The sequence below is a fragment of the Zonotrichia albicollis genome, chromosome 12 (genome assembly GCF_047830755.1).
Source record: "Zonotrichia albicollis isolate bZonAlb1 chromosome 12, bZonAlb1.hap1, whole genome shotgun sequence".
Taxonomy (NCBI): domain Eukaryota; kingdom Metazoa; phylum Chordata; class Aves; order Passeriformes; family Passerellidae; genus Zonotrichia; species Zonotrichia albicollis.
In genome coordinates this window covers 11,854,536-11,877,376 of record NC_133830.1, presented here as the reverse complement: position 1 = coordinate 11,877,376, position 22,841 = coordinate 11,854,536, and the positions used below count along the sequence as shown (strand labels likewise).

At 49.9% G+C, this 22,841-nt stretch overlaps 2 protein-coding genes and 1 long non-coding RNA gene across 5 annotated transcripts in view; 2 read left to right on the top strand and 1 right to left on the bottom strand.

Moving 5' to 3' along the window:
• Positions 1–3,382, top strand: part of FLNB (filamin B) — an 88,462-nt gene extending 85,080 nt beyond the window's left edge. For all 3 annotated transcript variants that reach the window (XM_074549815.1, XM_074549814.1, XM_074549813.1), the window contains 2 exons: positions 678–881; positions 1,586–3,382. In XM_074549815.1, coding sequence (XP_074405916.1) covers positions 678–881; positions 1,586–1,773 — 392 coding nt within the window. In that variant the 3' untranslated portion in view covers positions 1,774–3,382. The remainder of the gene's footprint in view (positions 1–677; positions 882–1,585) is intronic.
• An 8,465-nt stretch (positions 3,383–11,847) lies between these two features.
• Positions 11,848–17,373, bottom strand: DNASE1L3 (deoxyribonuclease 1L3). The gene is made up of 8 exons (XM_005485426.3): positions 17,063–17,373; positions 15,529–15,617; positions 14,802–14,894; positions 14,446–14,558; positions 13,806–13,918; positions 13,316–13,473; positions 12,390–12,486; positions 11,848–12,186 (listed from the first exon to the last, which is right to left on the bottom strand). Exons 1-8 carry the CDS (start codon positions 17,192–17,194, stop codon positions 12,067–12,069), a joined length of 915 nt encoding a protein of 304 aa, XP_005485483.2. The 5' UTR covers positions 17,195–17,373; the 3' UTR covers positions 11,848–12,066.
• Positions 15,409–21,773, top strand: LOC141730643 (uncharacterized). Its single transcript, XR_012582228.1, has 3 exons — positions 15,409–15,642; positions 18,029–18,226; positions 20,828–21,773. It is a non-coding gene; the product is annotated as an uncharacterized LOC141730643 (long non-coding RNA).
• Positions 21,774–22,841: the final 1,068 nt, after the last annotated feature.

Genomic DNA, 22,841 nt, shown 5'->3' with positions numbered 1-22,841 from the left:
GTCTCCGGGAAGTGTGACTTATTTACCCATTTCCCCCCACCCTCAATCCTGAAACCTGCTCACCTGTAGCATGTGTTGCCTCTCTTGGTCTCATTTTGGTGCAGGTATCACCTAGCCAGAAGTCAGTAATGCCTGGGAGGCTCCTAGCTGAAGTCAGGAAGGCTAGTTCAGGAAGCTTGTTCTCTCTCCAGCACTGTGTTTAAGCACAGGCTGAAGCTCATCTCTACTCCTCCCCCTGAGCTTGTGAAACCCTCTTGTGGTGCCCATAGCGTGGTGATGTTCTCGGGAGAGGGTGGCAAGGACTGCGCTCCCCCAGGCTGGGACACGCTCTGCTTTCAAAATGGGTTATTGCAAAATTGCACCTGCTTTTCTGCCAACTCAAGCCATTTTTGGCATTTGGTGATTGGAGCACAATTAACTCTTCTTAAGCAACCTGCTTTGCTTAATGAATCCTGAAGTTCCTGTGGTCCTTTAGCCACTTGAGGGCTCTGGGATGGGATTGTTGCCAGCAGTGCTGGAAGATGTCAGCTTAAAAACCCAAGTAGGAAATTGCTCCTCTCCAAAAATGCATTTTGGATGCAGAATGCATGCTAGTCATTAGGAGGGTTTTGAAACCTCCTTCTGAATGCCTTTCAGATGGGGCAAATCTGAATGTTAGAAACCTTTTCTGTTTCCAGGGCAGCGACTGGTTAGTCCAGGCAGTGCCAACGAAACCTCTTCCATCCTGGTAGAGTCAGTGACAAGGTCATCGACTGAAACTTGCTACAGCGCCATTCCCAAATCCACCTCGGATGCCAGCAAAGTGGTTTCCCGGGGAGCAGGACTCTCAAAGGCTTTTGTGGGTCAGAAAAGCTCCTTCTCTGTGGACTGCAGCAAAGCAGGTATGGATACAGGAACCAGATGGGTGTTCAGGATCGGTGGTTTAGCTGAGCGGTTTTTTCTCTAAACCAACTTGCAAAATTAAAATTCAGAACTTGAGGTAATTATCTGGTACTAAAGAAAAATGCTAAATACTGCACTGTGCTCACCCTGTCAGTCCTAATACAGAGTCCATAAAGTTCCTCTCCAATGGCTTAGTTTGAGCCAGGTGCACCTGAAAGAACCACAGGATTATGGCATGAGAACAAACAGGTTGCTGAACTTAAGCAACCCCTGTGGTGCATTGTAGCATGTAATGCACGGTGTTCCTGTTACCTTTTGATGCTCATCATCACTGTCTGGGAGCTCTGTGGTGGGTGGATTACAGGCCAGCTGTGTCCACTGGCCCCTGCTATTAACTTCTAATGAAGTACTTGTAAAGCAATACCAGCTTGTTTTCACAGGCAGCATTGATGGCTCCTGTGCTCTACTTAGTGGTAACCTGTCAGGTCTGGCAAATAGCACAGATAAACTCTCACCTCTATGAGGTTGAAAGTTTTTTAATATAAAATTCCTTCTTATACCAAATTAATCTGAGGTATGGCTCAGCTACCACTCTGTGAATTAAAATAATAAAATCCATGTGTTCCAGAGCTGATATATTATGATAGAGCCACGCTGCCTTGTTTCAGCTCAGGGACCCTAACAGTTGTGTGTTTTGCTACAGGTTCCAACATGCTCTTAGTTGGCGTCCACGGACCTACAATACCATGTGAAGAGGTGTCCATCAAGCATTTGGGCAGCCATCAGTACAATGTCACTTACGTTGTCAAGGAAAGGGGGGACTATGTCCTGGCAGTGAAGTGGGGTGACGAGCACATTCCTGGGAGTCCCTTCCATGTCACAGTTCCGTAGGCACGGCGCTGCCGGGCGCTCTCTGTGTTGGCAGCTCACATGCAGAGCTGTCCGGGGTGCGGCCGTGTTGCAAAATGCAGCCTCTAGATACACACGGCTCACATTTCAATAGTCAGACATAAATTCTAACTGTTTTTTACAAGCATTTCACTTCTATCCTACTTACCAACCTAATGTCAATTTATTTAATATCTCCTCAAATTATACCTTTGTAGTTCTGTCCGGGTCACTGTTAATGTTTGGAGAATCATGTGGATGACTAGACACTAATTTCCCTTGCGGATGTTAAAGACTTTAGATGTTAATTGAAAACTGGAATTTGTCTTTGTAATTGGGTATCTTTAACTACTGATTTTATTTGACTGGAGACTTTGCATTTTAGTTATGGAATATGACTTGGGCTGTCCCCAGTTCAAATTCTTTTCTGTAAAGAAATGAGGTAAAACTGGTACTATAGTAGGTGCCTTTGTATACTTGATCAATTTTAATGCTTAACATTATAAAAAGCTATTATAAGTAGCTTTACCACTCAAATTTAAAATGTTCCTGAAAATGCTTTGCCAATGGTTTACATTTAGAAAAAGTTCATCTTTTATAGCAAACCAAAAGCAGATTGAAAATTATTTCCTGTAAGCTTTCTCTCTATGTTAACGCTTTGTAACTCTAGAGACAGATAGCTTTTTGGCCATAATGCTAGTAATGCGGTTTTTAATGAGCTTGGGATGCTGGTGATGTTTCTTCAACTTTACAGGTAACCCCCCACACTCTTTTTGATTTAAGAACAAACCGTGGGTTGGCTGGGTTAACTAAAGCCCCTGAACTTGCCTAGCCAGGCATGGCTGTCACCTGTGTGGCCCAGAGTCACTGCAGTCCAGAGCACCAAGGTGTGTTGAGAAGATGACCACTGGTTTCTCTGGAGGCTGCAGGCCAGGCCAGTGTCTGAGATGAGGCAAAGGAGCCATCCTGGGAATGGGACCCACATCTGCAGTGGGACACAGGGTGGGTCTGTGAGGTTACCAGTAATAGCAATACCAATATTAGCAATATCAATGAACAAACCCCTCTTTGGTGCAAGGTGTTTTATTGTATCTCTGTCCAAGGATATGCCCGAAGCAAACTCACCTCTCCTGAAACCCCCTTTGTGCTGCAACAGGCGTTGCTGCTGAGGGTTAGGGAGTGGAAACTTCCTTGTAACTTGTCTGTTTGTCCCGGATTACTCCATACTACTTCCCAGGTGCATATCTGAATTGCTGCCAGCTGCTGGGGCTTTAGTAAACTCTCCTGATGAGCTCAGACTCTGCAGTTTGGAGAAGGTAGGATTTGTTGAAAACCTGTTGATATGTCACTGTCCCTCGGGAGAAGTTCATGCTTACGGTTCTGTAATTACATGTGGATGTACTGCTCTCCAGCACAGTTATTGGCAAAAAAAGGAAGGTTGGGGTTTTTTTACTGTGCTTTTTTAGTGCCTTAATGTGAAATGCTCACTACATTGTAAACTAGAAAGTAAAAACAAAATAAACTGGAATAAAATGCAGGATTTGTAAAATTGTATCTTATAACTTATTAAATAGAAATGTTTGCTTCATTAAAATGTGCATGTTAAAAACAACATCTGATTCTTTTCATATGTAGTCAGTAAAGTTCCGACTGAAAGTACACCACACAGCAGCTTCAGGCAGACCAAATAGCCTATGGGCTGTGCAGGTAGCCATGAAAACTTGGGCAGAACCTCAACAGCATTAACTTTTTTCCCCTGAAACCTTTCTTTTTCCTGAAAACAAATTGGCAGAAGTTTAAGCCATATGCAAACGTGCAGGGTGCAGTGGGCACAGTGTGGCTGGAGCATTACACAGCTGTGCTGGTTTGCCCTGTGCAGACCCAGGCACGGGGCAGTGCTGTGTCCCTGGAGCTGCTGTCTGGGCTGTAATTCCTTGGGATCCCTGAGCTTGTTTGCAGAAGGTGTCTCCCTGCACCTGGGGCCAGCACCTCCAGGCACAGCCATGGAAACCAGCAGATGTTTTCCCAAACACTCTCCTGCTGAAAGCCCCTGTGAAACCTGAGATGCAGTGGCTGCCAAGGACTTTCCTGCCCCAGGCTTATCAGATTATTTCCTTTTTATAGTTAACTCATTAGCCTTGTGGTAGGTATCTCAGCGTGGGCCTCCTATTCAATGTTTTAAACAAAACAAGCCTGGATACAGCTGTTGGTGTGGGTAAACCTTGAGAGTATCTCACCTGCATAACTCCTGTGTCCCAGTCCACCCTGTGCTTGTCTGGCCTTCTCTTGACTGTCTTGGTTTGATGACACTGGCTGAAATTAGCAGGAGTTGTGTGTGAAGCTGATGGACCCTGCTTGCTGCTGTGGCTGGGGTTACCTCCAGTGTAAGCTCAGTGTAAGCTGAGCTCTGCTTCAAGTGACCAACTCTGCCTGGCCTGGGCACTGACAGCTTTGGAGTGGCCACAAAAATGACCTTGCTAAGGACAGCAAGCACCCAGTGGTGGTGATGAGAGGAGCTTCTTGGCAGGGTTGATTTTGGACAACAACATTCAGCTACCTCCAGCAGCTCTGCCAGCTGAGGAGTGGCTGTGTTGGGCACAGATCCGTGCTTTGGGGGCCGTTCTGCTCTGCCTTTGGCACCTTGACAAAGGTTTTTAAGTGCAGTGGCTACCCAGGCAGTCCGGGGTGTTGTGTACGTGTTACTGGTGTCCCAGTGCCTCCTGCTGGGCACACTTGCAATGGTACAAGATGCACTTCCTTCACTATAGAGGTTTTTACCTTTAGGTGTGGAAGTGCTTTTCTATCAATTTGGTTGACCTGAAATTCTTTTTCTTCTTTTTTCTTCATTGTTAATATTTCCTCCTTTGTTTTTAGTCTCTCTCCTTGGTGGTTTGCAGTAGCATTTGGCCACTTGGTACCTGTGAGTCTCACTTGGAACTTGATCCTTCCTTAATTGACCTGAGCTGTCCTGTGGGCACTGCACTAGATGTGGCAGTGCCCTGGTGGCTAGCTGGAGCCCTGCCTGCTGCTGCAGTGACCCAGGGCAGGGCACTGCTACATGGCACCCATGTGGCACCCGTGGCACATCTGGGAGGCTCAGTGGCTGTTTTGGTGGAAGGTAGGTCCCTGCAGCACAGCAGCTGCCATGGGATGGTGACTCCAGAGCATTCCAGCCCCTGCCTGCTGCTGGTGGGATGTGTTTGTACATCTCAATGACCAATAGAAAGGGCTTTGGAGGTGATGGCCTGGAGCTCCTCACAGCCCCTACACTCAGCCTGTCCTTCTCATCCTGCAGCTCAAGTCTGCTCTGCAGCCATCCCTGACCCAGGCTGTGCTTGTTCCTGCCATACCCTGGCATCTCATGGTTGCCTCTACTGGCCCTCTCCTTTGCTTTGGGGAGCTGTTGGAGTTCCCTCTTTAGACCCCTCTGGCTGTCCATGGCCTTGACTCTGTTTCTGATGGCCATCTCTGCAGCCAGCGTGGCCGTACCTCATGTACTGGGGTGTTGTATGCAAAACTGACAATTGCATTTTGCCTTGTGCAGCTGTGAGTATCTCTAATAAATTAAATATATGCATTTAAATTATTTTAATAACTTTAACCTTTAAATATTTAATGTTAAATTATTTAATAGTTCTATTTATTTAATAATTCAGATTATTTAATCTTTACATAATTAATCTTTTAATCTTTATATAATTATTTCTTGAATCATTATATATATGTGTGTATATATATATATACACATGTGTAAAGGTGTTCCAGTATACATAATTTTTTTTGTCCATGTTGCTGCAGTGGTCAGTCTCCAGGCCTGAGCCTGTACAGGCACTTTGTGTGTCCAAGCTGGATCTCCCTTCACCCCCAAAAAGCCCTGACCTGCTCTGATACCAGCTGGGTGCATGCACAATGTGAGTGCTAGGGCTGTTGCTTAGCAGGGCTCTGGGTTTGGTAAGATTATGCAAACCTTTTAATTACTTTTCCTTCTAATTGTCTGTTGAAAGTGAGAATGTGACATTTCTCATCCAGAAACTTTTTTTTTTCCTCTACTCACAGCTTCTGCATTTATTTGTTTTAAATTTATTTGATTTTTTTAAACTAATTTTTTACTCCACATTGAAATGTACTTGCAGTGCAGACAATGCACTTTTTTTCACCTGAAAAAGAAGGGAACAAACTAAGTATAAATCACATGGAAAAGCCTATCCAAAGTGGTTACAGACATTGCTTGACAGAATCTGGGAAGGAGTTGCATGAAACTTAATTCAGGGAATGGCACAACGCTTTTTACACAGTGTTTTTTATTTGTTTGAGCAAAGACTTTCCAAACCATTTGTTATTATGACAGCTGACTGTGCCATGCTCTCCCATGAGCCAAATGAAACTGTTTGCCCCACAGTCCTCTGCCAGGTCAGGGACAGCCCTGGCACACAAGGAATGGGGCCTTGCAAAGCTGCTGGCAGCATCCCCAGGTGTTCATCTGTGCTTTGTGCCAGCTTCTTTTTCATACCTTTTTTCCTTATTTATTGCATCTCCTGTCCACATCCAGAGCAGCAGAAGGGGAGTATTTGGAATTTTGCTGCTGACAGTAGAACATGCACTGGAGCACCCAGCCTTGCTGGGAACAAACCCACTGGGTACCTGAACATTTCAGCATCAAACTCCTCTAAACAAATGTTTGTTTTAAAAGTAATTTTTGCTTGTGTTGCAGTAACAGAGATATTCCCATCCCAGGTGCCATCTCTTCACAGCTCCATCCGAGCTGGAAAAGCAGCAGAGAGAGCTGCAGCATTTTTTTCCTCCACAGCCTTCAGTAATGGTTAATATTCTCAGGTCCCTTTCACTGAAGGTTATCAAAACAGCCCTGCTGCCAGGCCCCCCTCTTGTGTGGGGCTGTTTCCCCAGGGCCTCCTGAGAAAAGGCTTTTAAATGGCTTTTCAGAGTTTCTCAGACTTTCGGAGTTAATTTTCATAGTTGTGAATTTATATTGCAAGCTTAGAAGAAATATTGTCACTAAATCAGGTTGGATTTATAGCTCCTGTCACTGTTAATTTGACTGAGATTTAAAGCACATTTTTTAAATGACATGAATGAAAGGCTAGTATATATGATTTAAAAAAAAAACTAATAGGAAAATATGATCTAGCAGGACCTAGAGGTATGTTTGACAGCTCTTTCCTGTGCTGAGCTCCCTTTCTGCAAGACCTTGGTACTGCAAATATTTACATCCCTGCTGAGCTGGAAGGCTGGGTCCTTTGGGCCCCATGGAGGAGCTGGCCTTGCCTTGCCAGGGTGGATATTTCCTTCTGACAGTGATGTCCAGCTCGGGTGTTTTGTTTGGGGGGTGGGATTTTGCATCTGGCTTCCCCAAGAATGGCTGGGGTCAGGTTCTCCTTCCAACAGAGAGGCACAGAAAGCCTTCATATCTCAATGCCAGCATTTGCAGAGCTTTTCAGGGAAGGTTTTTTGTTACTTTGCCAATATGGAAATTAATTCTTATAAATCTGTCTTCTCTCTACCAGAAAATTGCCCCTGCAAACAGTGACAGCTGAGACTCTATATTTAAAATTACACACAAAGTATTTAACCTTGTTTTTCACACTGGCTGGAAAACTAGCCTGCAGAGAAAGGGCACCTGTGTTTTTCTACCAGGTGAGAGTGCAGAGGTTGTGTCCCTGACCTGTCAGGAAGATGGAGAGGAATGTGAGCTAAATCCAGCTCAGAGAGGTCAAGGTTGGTTATTAGGAAAAGTTTTTTCATACAGAGAGTGGATGAGCACAGGAAAAGGCTCCCCAGGCAAGTGGTCACGGCCCCAAGCCTGTCAGAGTTCACAAACCTTTGGACAGTGTTCTCAGGCACGTGATGTGAATTTTGGGGTTGTTGTGGGCAGGGTCAGGAGTTGTATTCAATGATTTTTGTGGGTCAAGAGTATCAACTTTCAACTCAGGATACTCTGTGATTCTGTGGTTGCAGAAAAAGCCTCTGATCCAAATTGATTCCAGTTTCCCCTGGCACTGGAAAAGGGGTTGGTGGCACTGGGGCCAGAACAGCCTCCCATCTTTTCCAAAACCAGGCACAAACCACCAAAGAGCAGGAGCAGAGTCACTGGAAGCCATCCCTGGGGTTGGACAGGCAGGGAAGGCCGTGGTCACTGTGGCCCAAGCCGGCTGTCCTTGTGCTCCTGGTGCAGGCATGGTGGGGACACCCAGGAGGGGCTGTGCCCTGGTCCTGGGAGCTGCTGCCACCTCGTGGGGTTCAGCACAGGATCTTTCCTGGTTAAATAACTGTGGGCAACGAATAACCAGACCTCAAGCCAACAAAATGTTCCCTTTTTAATGCAGAATTCATGTAGAAACGCAGTTAGCCCATGGACTCCTTGGGCTCAGCCCCGGGCTGCCTGCAGCGAATGGAGATGTCTGAGTGCAGAGCACGGGGTGGTGCAGATCCATGGGGAGGTGAAATTCCCTTTCCCAGCCGCGGCTGGGTTTGCTGGCCGTGCTGAGGGTCTGGGTGTGAATTCCCGGGATCCACGCGGGCTGGGCCGTGCAGCGATGCCGCCTGAGGGGGCCCGGTAGCGTTCGTGTGTGCCCGGCTCTGCCGGGGGCCCTGCGGGACGGGAACCGCGCTGCTCTGGGCACGGAGCTCGGGGAGCTTGCAGGGCCTTTTACCATCCATAGGTGGGGGGAGAAACGTGGTTTTTGAAACTGTTTTTGTTTGACTAGAGGCAGGAGAAAGGCGAGTGCTGCCCTCACCTCCCTGTCCCCATCTCCCAGGCTTGCTTGGCAGAGAAAAGCCCTGGCAGGACCACTGAGCCTGGGCTGCAGGGGGCTGAGAGAAGCGCCCCCAGAGAGCCACCGGAGCACTCGAGCCCCAGGAAGCTCCTGCTCCACTCGCGCTCCTGTTCCGTGGCAATGCTTGGTCAGGGAGGGGCCAGCTCCAGCCTGGGGCACGAGTGCTCCTCACAATCCCTGCAGAGGCTGAGGGAGCCTGGAACACCGAGCTGGGACCAGCTGCTGCCATCACACTGGGAGCCTCTGTCATTTTCCTGCCTTTGATTTCGCTGTCAGTGCCACCAGCACAACACAGCCCTTCTGGGGACTGCAGCTCAGTTGTTTGCTGCACATCTGTACTGCCAAACATCTGTACGTGTGTTCATCTGGTCTGGGACACAGTTTTATGAGGAGTAGCTGGGGCAGGTGGGGTTGTTTAGCCTAGAGCCAAGGAGGCTCAGGAGGGACCTTATCACTCTACAACACCTGACAGGAGAGTGTAGCCAGGTGGGGGATGGATGAGGAAACAGCCTCAGGATGCACCAGGGGAGGTTTAGATTGGATATTAGGTACAGACCCTGAAAGAAGAGGCCAGGTGGGTCCCTGTGGGGCTCTGTACCAGCTCTCCTGTGTCCTCATTGCTGTCAGTGGCTCAGAAGAGGCAAAAGGAGCTAGCTAGGCAGAGCTCTGGGCCAAAGAAACTCTCACCCTGTGGGCAGGTAGTGTCAGGGCTGTGGGGAGCAGCCAAGGCAGGAGGAGAACAGGAGCCCTCTGCAGGTGAAGATGCAGATGGAGATGATTGAGGCTGTAGAGAAGAGGCACTCCTGCTTGGGGCTGCTGCTGTGGGCTCCTGCGGGTTTCCCTGCCAAGAGGTTTACACCCCCAGGGCAGTAAAAACCTCCCTCGTGTGGGTTTCGGTGGGGTGAGGAGCAGAGACACCTCCTGTAGGCTGGGGAGGTGCAGGGCAGTGGAGACCTTGGGTTTGTGGGAAGCGGGGATGCCTCCAGTACCATGCACTGGAGAAGGGCTTCCCACGGACCCCAGCCTGAGGGATTGGGGGGTTTTGCCCTTTTAGTTCAGCTGAGCCCCCTCTGCCCTGTGCCCTCTGTGAACAGGGCTGCTGGGGAGGAAACACTTTTCCACTTCTGAAGAGCCTCTTTGTTTCTCTCCCAGCCACGATCTGAGGTCTGGCTTGCATGAGACAAAGTCTCTCCAGGAATTTTGGATTCCCAGTGAAAAACTTCTGTTTGATCATAAATAAAGCTCAAGAAACCTTATTCATCAAAAAGAGAAACTTTGTTCTGGCTGCAGAATACATTGAGGCTCCTGCAGGCTGGAACAACTTAAACCCCTTTGCAGTTGGGGCAGATGGGCAATGATCCCCAGGGAAGGAAATCTAGAGACAACATGAACTGTTAAATATTTTAGGATGTAATTATAATATTGTCTAATGAATATCTAGAGAGACAGACTGTGCTGACAGTGGGAGTTTGGGACACCTCCCAGCCTCTATCAAACGTACAATGTGAGTGCAGATGCCCTCTGCTGTGAATCCCACAAAGCTGTGTCCCAGCTCTCCATGGAGGAGCACCATTTATGCATTAGGATGTCTTTCTGCCAGTCAGAAGCTCAGCATGTCTGCAAGATGAACCTTTCTTCTCCCCAAGGTTTGAGTGCTGAGCAGGACTCCATGTGGTGTGGGGTATCCCCTGAGTCAGAGCTGCTGTGGCTCCATCTCCTCTCAATTTCTCGTGCATCCCCATCCAACTTACTGCTGGGGTGAGACAGAAAGTGCCTCGACTCTGTGCAAGTGCTGCACAGCAGCAACAAAACCATCTTTGTGTTATCAGCACAGTTTTCAGCACAAACCCAAGACACAGCTCCATGGAACTCCAGTGGAGAAAATTCCCTCAGTCCCAGCCACATCCAGCTCACTGCTCTGGACCAGCAGCACTGCCTGCACTGCCCAGGCTCTCTCTGCCACATCTCCTATCCTCAAGTGGTGGATAAAGGGCTATGCCAAATACTGCAAGTAAGGACAAGTATTTCCAGTAAATCTTAGTTGTAATTATGTATTTTTCATGACTGAATGTGTCCATTATTGCTGGAGGGTGATTTCTTTCTCTGTGCACTACTCCTTTCTGAAAGCCAGGAGAGAGAAAGTGCTTACATAGAAGCAAGATGTGAGGCCAGAGCCTCAGATTCATTTCAGCCTTCACATGAACCATCACTGATGTCAGCCAAACAGTGGCATCTCTATAAAAATCCCAATGTAAATATTTGTCCTAAATCAGGCTTTTTCCTTTGTGTTGACTGCAGTGTGAGGGAGCATACAAAATGCTGTATCATTTCAAGTTTAATTGCTACTAAAAGTTGGAGGATTTGTTGTCTGCCTTGCACACAACCTCCTGGGATAATTTTCTCTTAATTTAGTTTCTTTCCTCAAATTCTTGTCCCTGAGCAGTCGGTTTCACAAAGGCCAAACTGTTTTCCTCCCACAAAGCCTCTCATTCACCTGCCCTCCCTGCCCCTTCAGCAGGCAACCTGGGGTGCACTGATGAAAGGAAATGAATATTTGTCTCTACTAACAGTTGGATTATTCCCACTCCCCAGATGCCATCTGTGTGGCAGGGTTTGGTTTGCACTAAACACTGCCTGTGGGCTGAGCTGGGAACACAGATTGCTGCACCACTACATTAAATAATCATCATTGAAGTCTGGTTCATCAGAGGACTTTGGGCTGCCATGGAGATTTTTTGTTTGAGGAGGGATGCAGTTCACTTACATGTCAGGATGCTGAAATCAGATTTTGATGTGAATTTTATGACACTCTGTTGGCAGCAGTGTCACCTGGGATCCCTGGGGCATCTCACCTGCCCTGCAGGTGGGCAGGGGTGAGAACCATCAGCTTCCTGCTGCCCTGAGCTGGGGCAGTGCAGAAAAGGGGCTCTCTCTGCCTGTCCCTCTGTCTCTTCTGTCTTTCCCAAATCTCTGGATGCTGTGACCAGTTTAAACACCTCACTGAGAAATACTCTAAATTCAGCAATGTTCTACATTGCAAACCACCAGGTACTACCTCATGTCCACTGGCTGCAGCTCTGAAGCATAAACACACACACAGAGACACACACATGATGCAAAAATGTCCTTTTTAATCCTTCTGCCCCTGCAGAGGAATGGCAGAGCTCCAGAGCCCATGGAAACTTGTGGAGCTCCCTGCCCTTCAGGTGTGGCAGGTAAAGCACACAGAAATATTTCAGCCCTGCAGTAGCTCCTTACATTTGTGACCAGTACAGTAAGTACAGTGTGCTGCTCCTAGCTGATTTATTTCTATATACAATGAAGAAAAAACAGCATAAAGGCCTAATTTTCCTTCTCACTCAAAATATTTGAACTTTACAAAATATTTTGCTTTTTTTACCTGCTAAATATTGCACTTGCTGTGAGCATTTCTATACAGACTTCTACAAGATCTGGCATCTGTGTATCTCTGTGCAGGCAGGAGGACTCAGCATGCTCATGATCTCTATGAGCGGCTCTTCTTTGGTCTCTTCTTCCTTGAGAACTTGGATCTCAGCCAGTTGAGGAAGCCTCCTTTTGCCTTTAACTCAAATTCTACTGGGAAATGGTCACTCACCCCCAGTGCCTGCAAGACAACAGCACAGGGGGTTGGGAGCTCTGTGCCAGCCCTGGCTGGGCGTGGGGAGGTGGCACCATGGGCATTGCACCAGTTGGGAGGGGTGGTCACAGAGCCCTGGTGTCACAGCCAGGCCTGTGTTCAGCACTGCCCGGGCACTGCTGGCTCTGTGCTCCTGTGTCAGCCCTGTGCTAGGGCTCTGCTCTGCCTACCTGCTCCTCAGTCATCTGAAACTCCTCCTGGAAATCAAAGATGTTGGCAGAGTGTGGCACCACAGCCTGGATGAGCTTCTGTCCAGTGACCACAATCCTGAAAGGGACAAGGAATGGGTGCTGTCATGGGTGCCTGACCCGTGGCAGCCACACTGCACCGAGCTGGTGCAGAGAGGGGCTCTGAAGGGAGTCACAGCTGTGTGTGGTTTGTGCTTGCCCATGGACTGCCCACCCAGAGGTGGCAGCTCCTGTAGGTGCCACACAGGCAGTGGGGCACGTGAATATCTTGGTGTGCACATGAATACCTTGGTGTGCACTGGTCTTGGAAGCCAATCATAAATGCCTCCTGTCTAAACCCACCCAATGCTGCAAATTTCACAGCCCTGCTCTGGATGCAAAAGCCACAGGACAATGACTGAGGTACCAGTGAAGGCTTGCTCAGATCCAGGAATTCATCCTTCAAGAGGGCTCTGGGCTCTAATAGCAGATGTGTTCTTGTCCCTGCTGAGGGAACTGCAGTGGCAGCAGGACTGCCACATGTCCAGGGCAAGGTGAGGTGTCCCCTCTGCGTGTTTGTCAATCCAAATTACAAACACAGGAGCAAAAGCCATGGTGCAAAGCTGGCACGGAGGAGGCAGCAGCACCTCCTGCCAGGGGTCTGCAGGGCTCCCTGCAGATGAGAAGTGCTGCTTCTGTCCCTCCCTGAGCCACAGCAGTGGCTGAGGTGTGTAAATCCTGCCCAGTCTGGTCTGCACAGGGCTTTGTGCTCCTCACTGGAAGCATTTGGATCACATTTCCCCTGGACACTGCTTTATCTCTGATGGCCTCATGAACATTTGTTTCCTCTGCCGGTCGCTGACACCTCTTGATACAATATTCTCTCAGAGAGTCGTAGCCAGTGGGTGGTTTGGCAGTGAGCCCTTTACCTGTCATACGGGCATCTGGTGCTGTTCCTCACGGTTGTGTCATTTTTGTCACCAATTAGCCACAGGAACTCGGAGTAGGTCCTCAGACGGATGTTCTTCCACTGCTTCTGGGGAACATAGCTGCACCCAGCATTGAAGTCCCCCATGAAGATGAAGTTCTGGAAGGGAGAAGTGTTTCCAAATGTAATCATGAGAAAATGGTCTTTTGAAAATCATGCTTTTCAAAAGACCAATGAGAATTTTTATGGTCCATGGATGCAGTGGGGTTTCTCCTTTCTGCTGGGCACATCAGGGCATGCTGATAATAGTTTAATAGATGATCAAGTTTACTGTATAAAATGTGGAGAGCTCAATGAAAATACACCAAAGAGATATTTAAAACCTGGGGTGCGTTGTCAATGGGTTTGAGGTTTTCAGCTCTGCATAGTGAATAATATGGCCAGTGACTCAGTAGCAAAGCCCAATTAGTGACACAGATGTGGCAACCAACCTCAGTTTTCCAGCGCTGTTTGACATCCAAATACACATCATAGAGCTCATCAATCTCCCTCACTGCTGTGTCTGGTGTGGTGTGCAGAGGGATAATGGCAAACTCACTGACAGCTTCAAAACAAGGCAGAGGAACAAGAAAAATGTAATGGTTAGACAGAGAATGAGTCACAAAGAAACAGAGACTGACTTGTCAGCAAGGGAATTTTTCTGAGGGAGAAACAGCTTGTTTATTGATTTTTCTGAGGGAGAAACTCCCTGTTTACTGCCCTTTCTGACTGTAGGCCAGGGTGATCTCTGTGGCTGCACAGTGACCCCCTCCAGGCACTGAGCTGGGCCTGAGGAGCTGTGCCAGTGCAGGCAAATCCTGACCCAGCACACACACAGGAGCTGCTCCCAGGCTGTGCCCGCTGCAGGGAATGCACCCACCAACCCACTGCCCATGGCAGCAGCAGAGGCTTTCCCAGCAGGGCATGAGCAGGGCTGTGGCATTTCCCAGAGGCAGCAGCCCTGAAGGGAAAATGCTGCTCTTGGGAGGAAGAGTGGGGTCTGGATGCAGCTCTGGAGCCTCTGGCATGGTCCAGCCAGGGCTGCTGTGCTGGCTCACAGTGCAACAGTGACTTCTTTCTGAAACACCTCACCAGTTTTGGGAGACTGCCACCAGATGATGAAGGGCTCTCTGGAGAAGACATCTTCATCCCCAGGCTGGGTGTCAGGGTACTGGTAGGTTTGTCTCACTGATACCTGGTCTTGCCTGCAGCAGAATGAACAGGATGGGGGCTGTCACACCTGTGGCTCTCTGAGGTGTGTCTAACACTGACTCCATGGTCTGGGGTGGGTGCAGACACACAGATGGCTGTGCTGGGATGATCCCCACACCCAGCACAGCTCAGCCCACCTGCACAGCCTGCACCTCTCTGCCTCCCTCTCAGCAAAGCCACCACCACGTCCAGCCCATCTCCAGGGTCTGGCTTGTTGGCAAAGGGGACTCACCCACCTGTAGATGAAGGCATACTGCTCCTTGTAGCTGTTCCTTCCCAGCCTCTTGCTGGCCACACACCTGTATTCCTCCTTTGGCCCCTTCCGCTGACTGGAAGGAAAGAGATGTCCCTGAGTTTATTTCTGCACTCACAAGGGGCTGAGAGAGATAATTTTGCCTCTGTCCCAGGGTTTGGGCATTGCCTGCCTGGCCTCAGAGGCAGGTGGGTACAGACACTAAACCCTTCTCAGGAGCTGGAGCCCTGCTCTGCCACTTGCTCTTCACTGCACCCTCTCCCTGCTCATTGCAGCCTCTGTCTCTCCTTCAGCTGGCTGTCATGTCCATCCAGCTGAGCGCTGCTATTTCCTCTGGATGTCTGGATTGTCCAGGCGAGCAATCCCTAATCTGAAGCAGTTCCGAGTCCTGCAGGAAGGTGGCTGTCCTGCTGCAGCCTGATGCCAGCCCCGTGAGGGCATTCCCCCTCATTTCCTTTCTCCTTTGGGAACTTCTCCGTAGCAAAAGGAATTTAACTTGGTTTACTGATTTAAAAATGTGTTCTACCGTGGTCTGGAACTGCCTTTGCTCCTGTCCCTCCATGAGACTGCCAGAGTCTGGTCCCTCCCTGACACTGGGACAGAGCCCACATCCTTGGATTTTGCCCCAGGAATGTGGCACCGAGCAGAGCACAGGCTCTTTTGCCAAGCAGCTTTCCCAACATTTGTCCATTCGCCCACGGCCACCCTACCTGGTGAGCTTCTCCACCAGGAGGGGACAAACCCGGTTCTTGCTGTCCTTGATTTCCATCAGCAGCATGATGTCACAGCGGGAAACGACCTGCCGGGGGAAGGAGCAGGAGCAGGTTTGCACACGCCTGGTTTGGGAGGATTGGGAAGGGTCAGGAAGAAGTGGCTACAGCGGTTCCATGGGGAAGTCCTTTGAGAAAGAAGTGACAGCCTGGGGTCATGGGAGGGGAGCGGGGCTGGAACGGAGCCTTTCTGCTTTCAGAGCTGCTGCAGAGCCCAGCAGGAACTGGGAGAGGGAACCCGGGAGCACAAGAGTTTCAGATTCAGTGGGAAACTTCGGCACCTGACCCCGAGGAGGAAGTGTGGAGGGGAAGGGGCAGCAAAAGCCTCTCCCTGAGCCTGATCCCAGCATCGCTCCAGGGCTGGCGCTGCCTCTGCCCGCCCCGCTCCTTCCCCACGGGGAGCGCCCACTTGTCCCCGGTGATCCCTCTGGAACAGCCCCCGCAGCCCAGAGAAAGCCCCGGCCTGAAATGGGCTCCCAGCACCAGGGGCTGCCCTGGAGCTCAGCTCCCACAGCTCTGTTGGGATTCCCCGTGGGAAAGTCCCGCTCACCCAAAGCCCAGCATTCTCACGGCCTTCCCTCTGCCCCGGCTTCATTGTACTTCAGACCTCGTGGGGGATTTTGGTCAGGGAAAAAAGCCCCTCTCTGTGCCCCCTGAAACTTAGCCACAACTATCTAAGTGACCACCAAATTTAGTATATATATTTATATATATAAATGTATATTTAGTATATGTTGCCCACAGTGATGACAGCACAGGAAGAACGGTCTGGAATGCAAAGCCAAGGAAACCACTCTTCTCTGCCAGTTTGCAATGAAAGGAATACAACCTAACAATGTGGTGCCATTCCTCCTTGGTGCCATCCTGCTCGCACAGCCCCTCACAATGCCAAGCCCCTTGTCCTCCCTCACTGTGGCATCTTGGAGGGCAAAGCTCCAAGTCTTAAAGGTGGTTGTTTTTAAAGCCAGGGTTATCTTCAGCTTTTGTAGAGGCAGCCTGATGGTGAGGGTTTGCTTACAGAAACTGGTTTTTCAAATTTCTACCAGACTCTAACTTGACAGATACTATTTGCTGCCCTAAGAATAGGTTTAATTAGACAAGAATATTTGAGAATAATTAGCACATAAAGAAGGTAAATAATGTATCACAAAACAAAGCTTTATGGATTTAAAGTGAAAATTATTTTTACTTTGCATTGAGGTTTTCCTCCTTTTGTAACTCAATTTCCAAAGCAAACAGCAAATATTTTTTCTGTTATATTCCCATGAAGGCTAAAATAACAACATACATTCTGTTCAACAACACACATTCTGTTCAGCTGATTTTTACTTCAAGAATATGATATTCTTTAAATAATTAGCCTTTTTTTTTTTGCTTGATATTTAACTGTGAAAGACAAGCAAAGTGCAAGATTGTGCATCTAAGAAAAGCTAGAAAAGCTCAGTGTCTGTCTCATCCAGGCAAACAAACGTACCTTTACCACAGCATCGATGACTTCAGGCTTGGCTATTTTAGCTTCTCCAAAAGACATCACATTGAAGGAGCAGATTTTGAGGCTCAGAGATGGGTTGAAATGGAGGAGTGAAAGCAAGAAGAAGAGCAGCATCTTCACGGACCTGGGCAAAGTGAGCTGCTGCGAGCGTGCCTATGGATGTGTGTGTGTTTATGCCTCCGTCCCTTGTGGCTGCCTGGTGTCAAACCCAGCTGTGTCAGTCAGGAACAGGAATCACCATTTCCTCCTTTCCCTCATGTCCATCTCCCACCACAAAGCAGCATGGAGACTTTGAAGTTCTCCCTGAGGGGAAAACAGGCTCTGCTGAGCCAGCCTCTGACTCCTGGCAGAGCAGCAGCTCCAGCAGAAGCCACTGTCCCTCCCCACAGGGAGACACCAGCTGTGGGGTGCTGCCCATGACTGGGCACCAGCTGGGACCACTCTGGGCTGTGCTGACTCCCTGGGCCATCCCAGGAGATGGACGGGCTGGATGGTGAAAGGGTCTGGGAAGCAGCAGAGGAGAAGACTGGGATTTCTGGAGGGCACCAGAAGCCCACTGGAAGGGACTGCCAGGCAGCCATGGTAAGATGGTGCCCCAGCACTGCCCCTCAAACTGCTGGCCAAGTGTCCCAGCACAGGAGCCTGGGTTTGCACTTGTGCTGTGTGGTGGAAGGGACACAGGAGTTTGGCTAAAGCAACACCTGAGTGAGGGTGATGCAGGAGGGATGGCTTGGTCTCCTGAGGTGGCTTTTGCAGGGAAATCACCCCCCTGCCCTCTTAATCCTCCACACATGCCAGCCCTCAGCCAGAGACACATTTGTTGGCCCTCAATCAAGTTGTAAAGGCAGGAGGTGTAACAAGAGTTCAGGCCAAATGACATCTTGAAGTGTCTTGAATTTTTTCCCCTGTGCTGACAGGGTGCTTTCATATCCTCTTTCCTTTTTCTAGGAACTCCCAGCCTGCTGCACCCTGCTGCCCAAGCAGCTCTAGATCCAGAGGCACCAGGACATGCTGAACCAACCGAGCGGGCTGAGGTGCAGGCAGCACAAAGCACAGCACTGGAAGGGCTCCCAGGGACATGACACAGCTGGAAGCAGTGGGATCCAGGCTTGCAGGGAGGCCAGTTCTCCAGGGACTGTGCTGCAGGTATTGGAATGGGCACCACCAATCCCTTCTGGCATTAATGGAATTTGGAGCACTGGCTGCCAGCAAGGGAAGTGTCATCACTTCACTGCAGTGTTTGCCAACCAAGCTGGGCAGTGGGCAGGCCATCCTCCAAAATAACAGGGATTAGGTGATGCCTCCTCTGCTCTGGGTCTCCAGTGAGCTGTCCCCAGGCAGGACAGGCTCTGGAAGAAATCAATAAAGAGAGAGGGGAGGGAAAGTGGCAGCCTTGGAGGGGTGTAAATGTCCAGGTTAACCTTGCTGAAAGCTCAGCCTGAGCCAAGTGCTTGCGACAGCAGCTGCAGCCTCAGGGTCAGAGTCATCCAAACCCAGAGCTCTCCCCAAAATCACGCTTGTTTTGGCTACCCTGGCATCACAGAGAAAGTGGTTTTGTGGTGCCCATGAAGGTTTTGACCTTGAACCATGGCTGTCAATACTGTGTTTATCTTGCTCCTGGCATATCAGTTACCTCTCTCCTCCACCCCAGGCATTATCAGGGGGACAAACAGCAGCCTGTCACCTGTGGGGGGTGACACAGGGAGCTCATGTTCCTTTCTGCAGCACTTTACCCCCTGTTTACTGCCCCTTCTGAGCAGCCTTATCAGATCACAAAACACGCTTGGTGTGGGTGCATGAACGCTGACAGTTCAGGGCTGCCCTTGCACAAGAAGCTGCTGCTGAAACCAGCACATTCTGGGCTTCCTGTCCCCACTTGGGATGATGGCAGGTGAGGGACCCTCTCCAGAGGAGCAGCACCTGTGGAACATTCACAAATAAAGCCCTTCCTCAGGCTCTGCCTGCTCCCAGGGGGCTGGGGCAGCTCAGCAGGCTGAGGGCAAGGCAGGAGCTGTGAGCAGGAGCTGCCAGGGCCCTTTGGTGGGGCCTGTCCTGGGTTCACGGGGCTGTGCCTGGTGTGTCACCCCCTGCAGCAGCAGCTCAGCCCCGCATCTTCCTCCCACTGCCCAGGAGGTGCTGTGGGGTGGATGGGTGAGAAGTGTCCCTGTATCACGTGTTTGCTTAAGGTCCCCACGGGACAGGGGGTGTGAGGTCCTGCAGCCATGAGGGAGTTCCTCCTCTCCCTTCAGGCACAGCTGCTTCCTTTTGGCAGCCTCTAGGGAACCCACAGAACTGTTTTTGTTGGCAGAGATGGGCTGAGAGGATCTCTGAGGTTTCCTGTGCCTGCCTGGGAGGGCTGGAGGGAGACACTGCGGGGCCAGACCACATCCCCTTGTGCTCTGCAGAGGAAGCCTGCTGGGGCTGGGAGGGCAGCGGGGACTCACGGGGTGCTCCTTGAGGGCTTGGCTGCAGCTTCATTTCTCCTCTGTAGGGAAGATGTGGTGGTGTCTGTGTGCTGCTCAGGGCTGGGCACTGCTGGGGACACCGGTGCTGCTGTGCCCGTTCAAACAGGGGTGCAGAGAGTGGCTGGGTCTGCCTGAGCCCCAGCCTGTCGGGGTGTCCCTGCTGCCCCATCTGACACCCCATTATCCTGTTCCCCAAAGAGCAGATTGGGAACAGGGAACAGGGCCAGCATGGGCAGAGGGTGTTGGGTGTGAGGGGCAGTGTGGGGACCAACACCCCCAGGCTGCTGCTCCCCAGGACCCACCACAGCTCTGTTTTCTGGACAAGGGGCCTCCCCTTCCATGTAGCACACTTTAAAGTGTTGCACATTTCTTAATTTTTACCATTTTTACACAAATTGCTGCTCTGACAACATCTGCTATGACAGGGGGAGGTGCAGGAAGGGCCAGCCCTGAAGATGCCAGCACCATAAAAGTGGGCAAATGAAATGGCCTTTGGGCTCCTGGTGACCTCATCACAAGCATCAGGCAGAGTGTTTTGTCACAGCCTCCTGGACTTTCAGGTTAATAAGTAGCAAAGCACTTGAGCCATTCTAGATTGCTAAAGTTCATGGCTGTGCTGCAGGCCATATATGGGCATTTGGGAAGTGCTTTCAGTGCCAATACAATGGCAATATTGTCCTGCTGTGACCCTCGGGCATTTCAGTGCAATGCAGGGGAAAAGTATTTGGTGTGTAAGATATGTGGAATGTTTTGAATCAAATCTTTGGTACTCAATTTTTATTTCTAATTCTGGAAGCTAAGGGTTCTACCTAATTCATTACTGTCAAGGCACAATTCCTTTGCTGGTCCAGGACTCTGATAGGGTTTTCTTTTTCAATTTAATCAGTCAGTATTGTTCAGTTAGTGGTTTGAACCATGACAGCCTGCCCACTACAAGGCAGTCCAAGGAAAAATGCCTCATGATGGTTCCAGTTTCTTGAAGGAGACTGCTTAGCTGAGCTGTAAGAGAGCAGGAGGTAATCTGAAATACAGGCTTTCATGCATGACAAGATGAGGCTTTGAAGTTAATCCTCTATAAAGATATTGCAGCCACCAAATAAGGTTTTGTGCTAATAAGTGCACCCATGTTGTTAGCAGTTAAAGATGTAATTAAAATGCACATAATGCATGCATTAACTTTGAGTAGAGTTAATAAAGCATTTTTTAAAGCTGTTATTAGGCAAGCAGGTCTTGCTTTATGATGTTTTAAACAGCAGGAATGTTGTTGTTGTGTTTGTCCCAGGTTGTGCAATGAAGGGCCCTGAAGAGTGGCAGGGTGGCTGCTCCAGGTGTGCACAGAGGGGTTTGTACCCCTGTGCTCTCACCCAGGGCTGCTCCAGGTGTGCACAGAGGGGTTTGTACCCCTGTGCTCTCACCCAGGGCTGCTCCAGGTGTGCACAGAGGGGTTTGTACCCCTGCGCTGTCATCCAGAGCTGCTGTTTGCAACAAGGTGAGCTGGGATCTTATCCCTGTCCTTGGAGATGAATTTTGTAGCTCTGTGTTATTAAAGTGGCACAGCTCAGGGCATGGCAAGACCTTCCTCAACAGCAGCTCCCATGGTGGGCTCTGGGGCACCCTCCTGCCCTGTCCCATGCCCACAGTGCCCTGGGCACTGCTCATGGATTGTGCCACAGGGCCAGGACTGTGCCAGTGGGAATAGATGGGGACAAGTCACCCTGGGAGGATGATTCAGCCCACCAAGGCAGCGTGCAGCCACTTGTCGTGATTGCAAACAGCCTCACCATGTGCCCTGGGGATTCCTCACCCAGCAGTGGAAAATAACATGCAAACCTTTCACCCAGTGGAGCAATGCTGCCTCTCAGATTGGTGAGGGAGAAGTCAGAGCTCTCCACAGCCATCCTGGACTGCATCCAGCCACAGCTTCCACCTTCCTATGGAAAACAAGACTGTTTACATAAAAGGTTCATGTCCTGGTTTCTGGGGCCATGCAACAGCTATTTCTGATTGTTTTTAATGGTTTTTATCATGTGGTTGCTCTGTTTTAGATACAGATTGTTTCTCATAAGTCATCAATGGATTGGAAGTCCTCCCTGTGGTCACTGTCTGTCCTGCTCACAGGATCAAAGCTGTGCTCCTGTGCTGCTGGGAAGCTCCTGACACTGCATTGGGAATGAGTAATTTCCAGCTAAGGGCCAGCATAGTCAGAGAGTGACCAAGGGGTGACTCAGTCCTTGCCAGCTGCCACAGCTGTGTGATGAGCTGTCTGTGGGCTGAGAAAAGAAACAAAACTCATGGGGCAGGTCAGTGCAGGCACTGGCTTTTAACTTGGGCTTGCCACATTGCAGCCATCCCAAGCATGGCCTTGCAGGGTCCTGAGGAGGAGTCCTCAGAACTGCTGGGCTTTCCTCTGCAGCCTGAGGCTCCTCTGCTCTCTGTGGGCACAGGGAGCCCAGCTGTGCCCTGCTCTCTCCCCACTGCTCCCCCTGTGCCATCTGGAGTGCCCAAGGTGGGGCAGAGGAGCAGCCTCAGCCCCTGCCTGCCCAGGGGATCAGGGCACTGCAAAGAGCCTCCCCCAGCAGGGCTGGGACCTGCAGGAGCTGTGGCTCTGTCCTGGCAGTGCCTGGGCCAGGGGAGCCCATCACCACCACAGGGGTGACTCAGTGACTCTTCCCTGGGCTGGGCTCCTGCTCAGCTCGTGCTGTTTCCACACAAACCCACCGCAGGTCTCTGCTTCAGCCTCTCTATTTTAGGCACCATCATTTGCCCCTGGATGCTGTGACTGCATCCAGGGGCATTCCCAGCAGGAACAACCACGGGCTGGGTAATCCATGGCTCTGAGTCAGCACTGCCCTGCAGGTGTCCCGGCTGTGCATGAGAGCTGAACAAACAGCTCTGAGTGCAAGCAGGGTTTGAGGGCTTGTGAAACACCTCTCATGTCCACCCAGGTCACCTTAGCAGAAACTCAGCTTTGTTTAGCCCTGCTTGACTGAGAAACAAAACCCAAAACAGCTGAGCCTCACCTTCACCAGGCCACCTAAACCCCTTGATTTTTGGTTATAAATCTCTTCTGAGAGTTCATGTTATCAAAAGCTTATGGTTATCATAGTAAACTCTGACCTGGAAAGACCTTTACACCAATTATCTCACCTTCCCCAGCCTGCCAGGCCAAAGGGACATCCTTTATCAGGGCACAGGTGGGGTGAGGCTTTGACCCAGTTTGCATTTACTCAGGAGCTGATCTCATTTCTAATTTAATTAAGTTTTCCTATAACTTTTTGGCATAATTTAAAGGTACA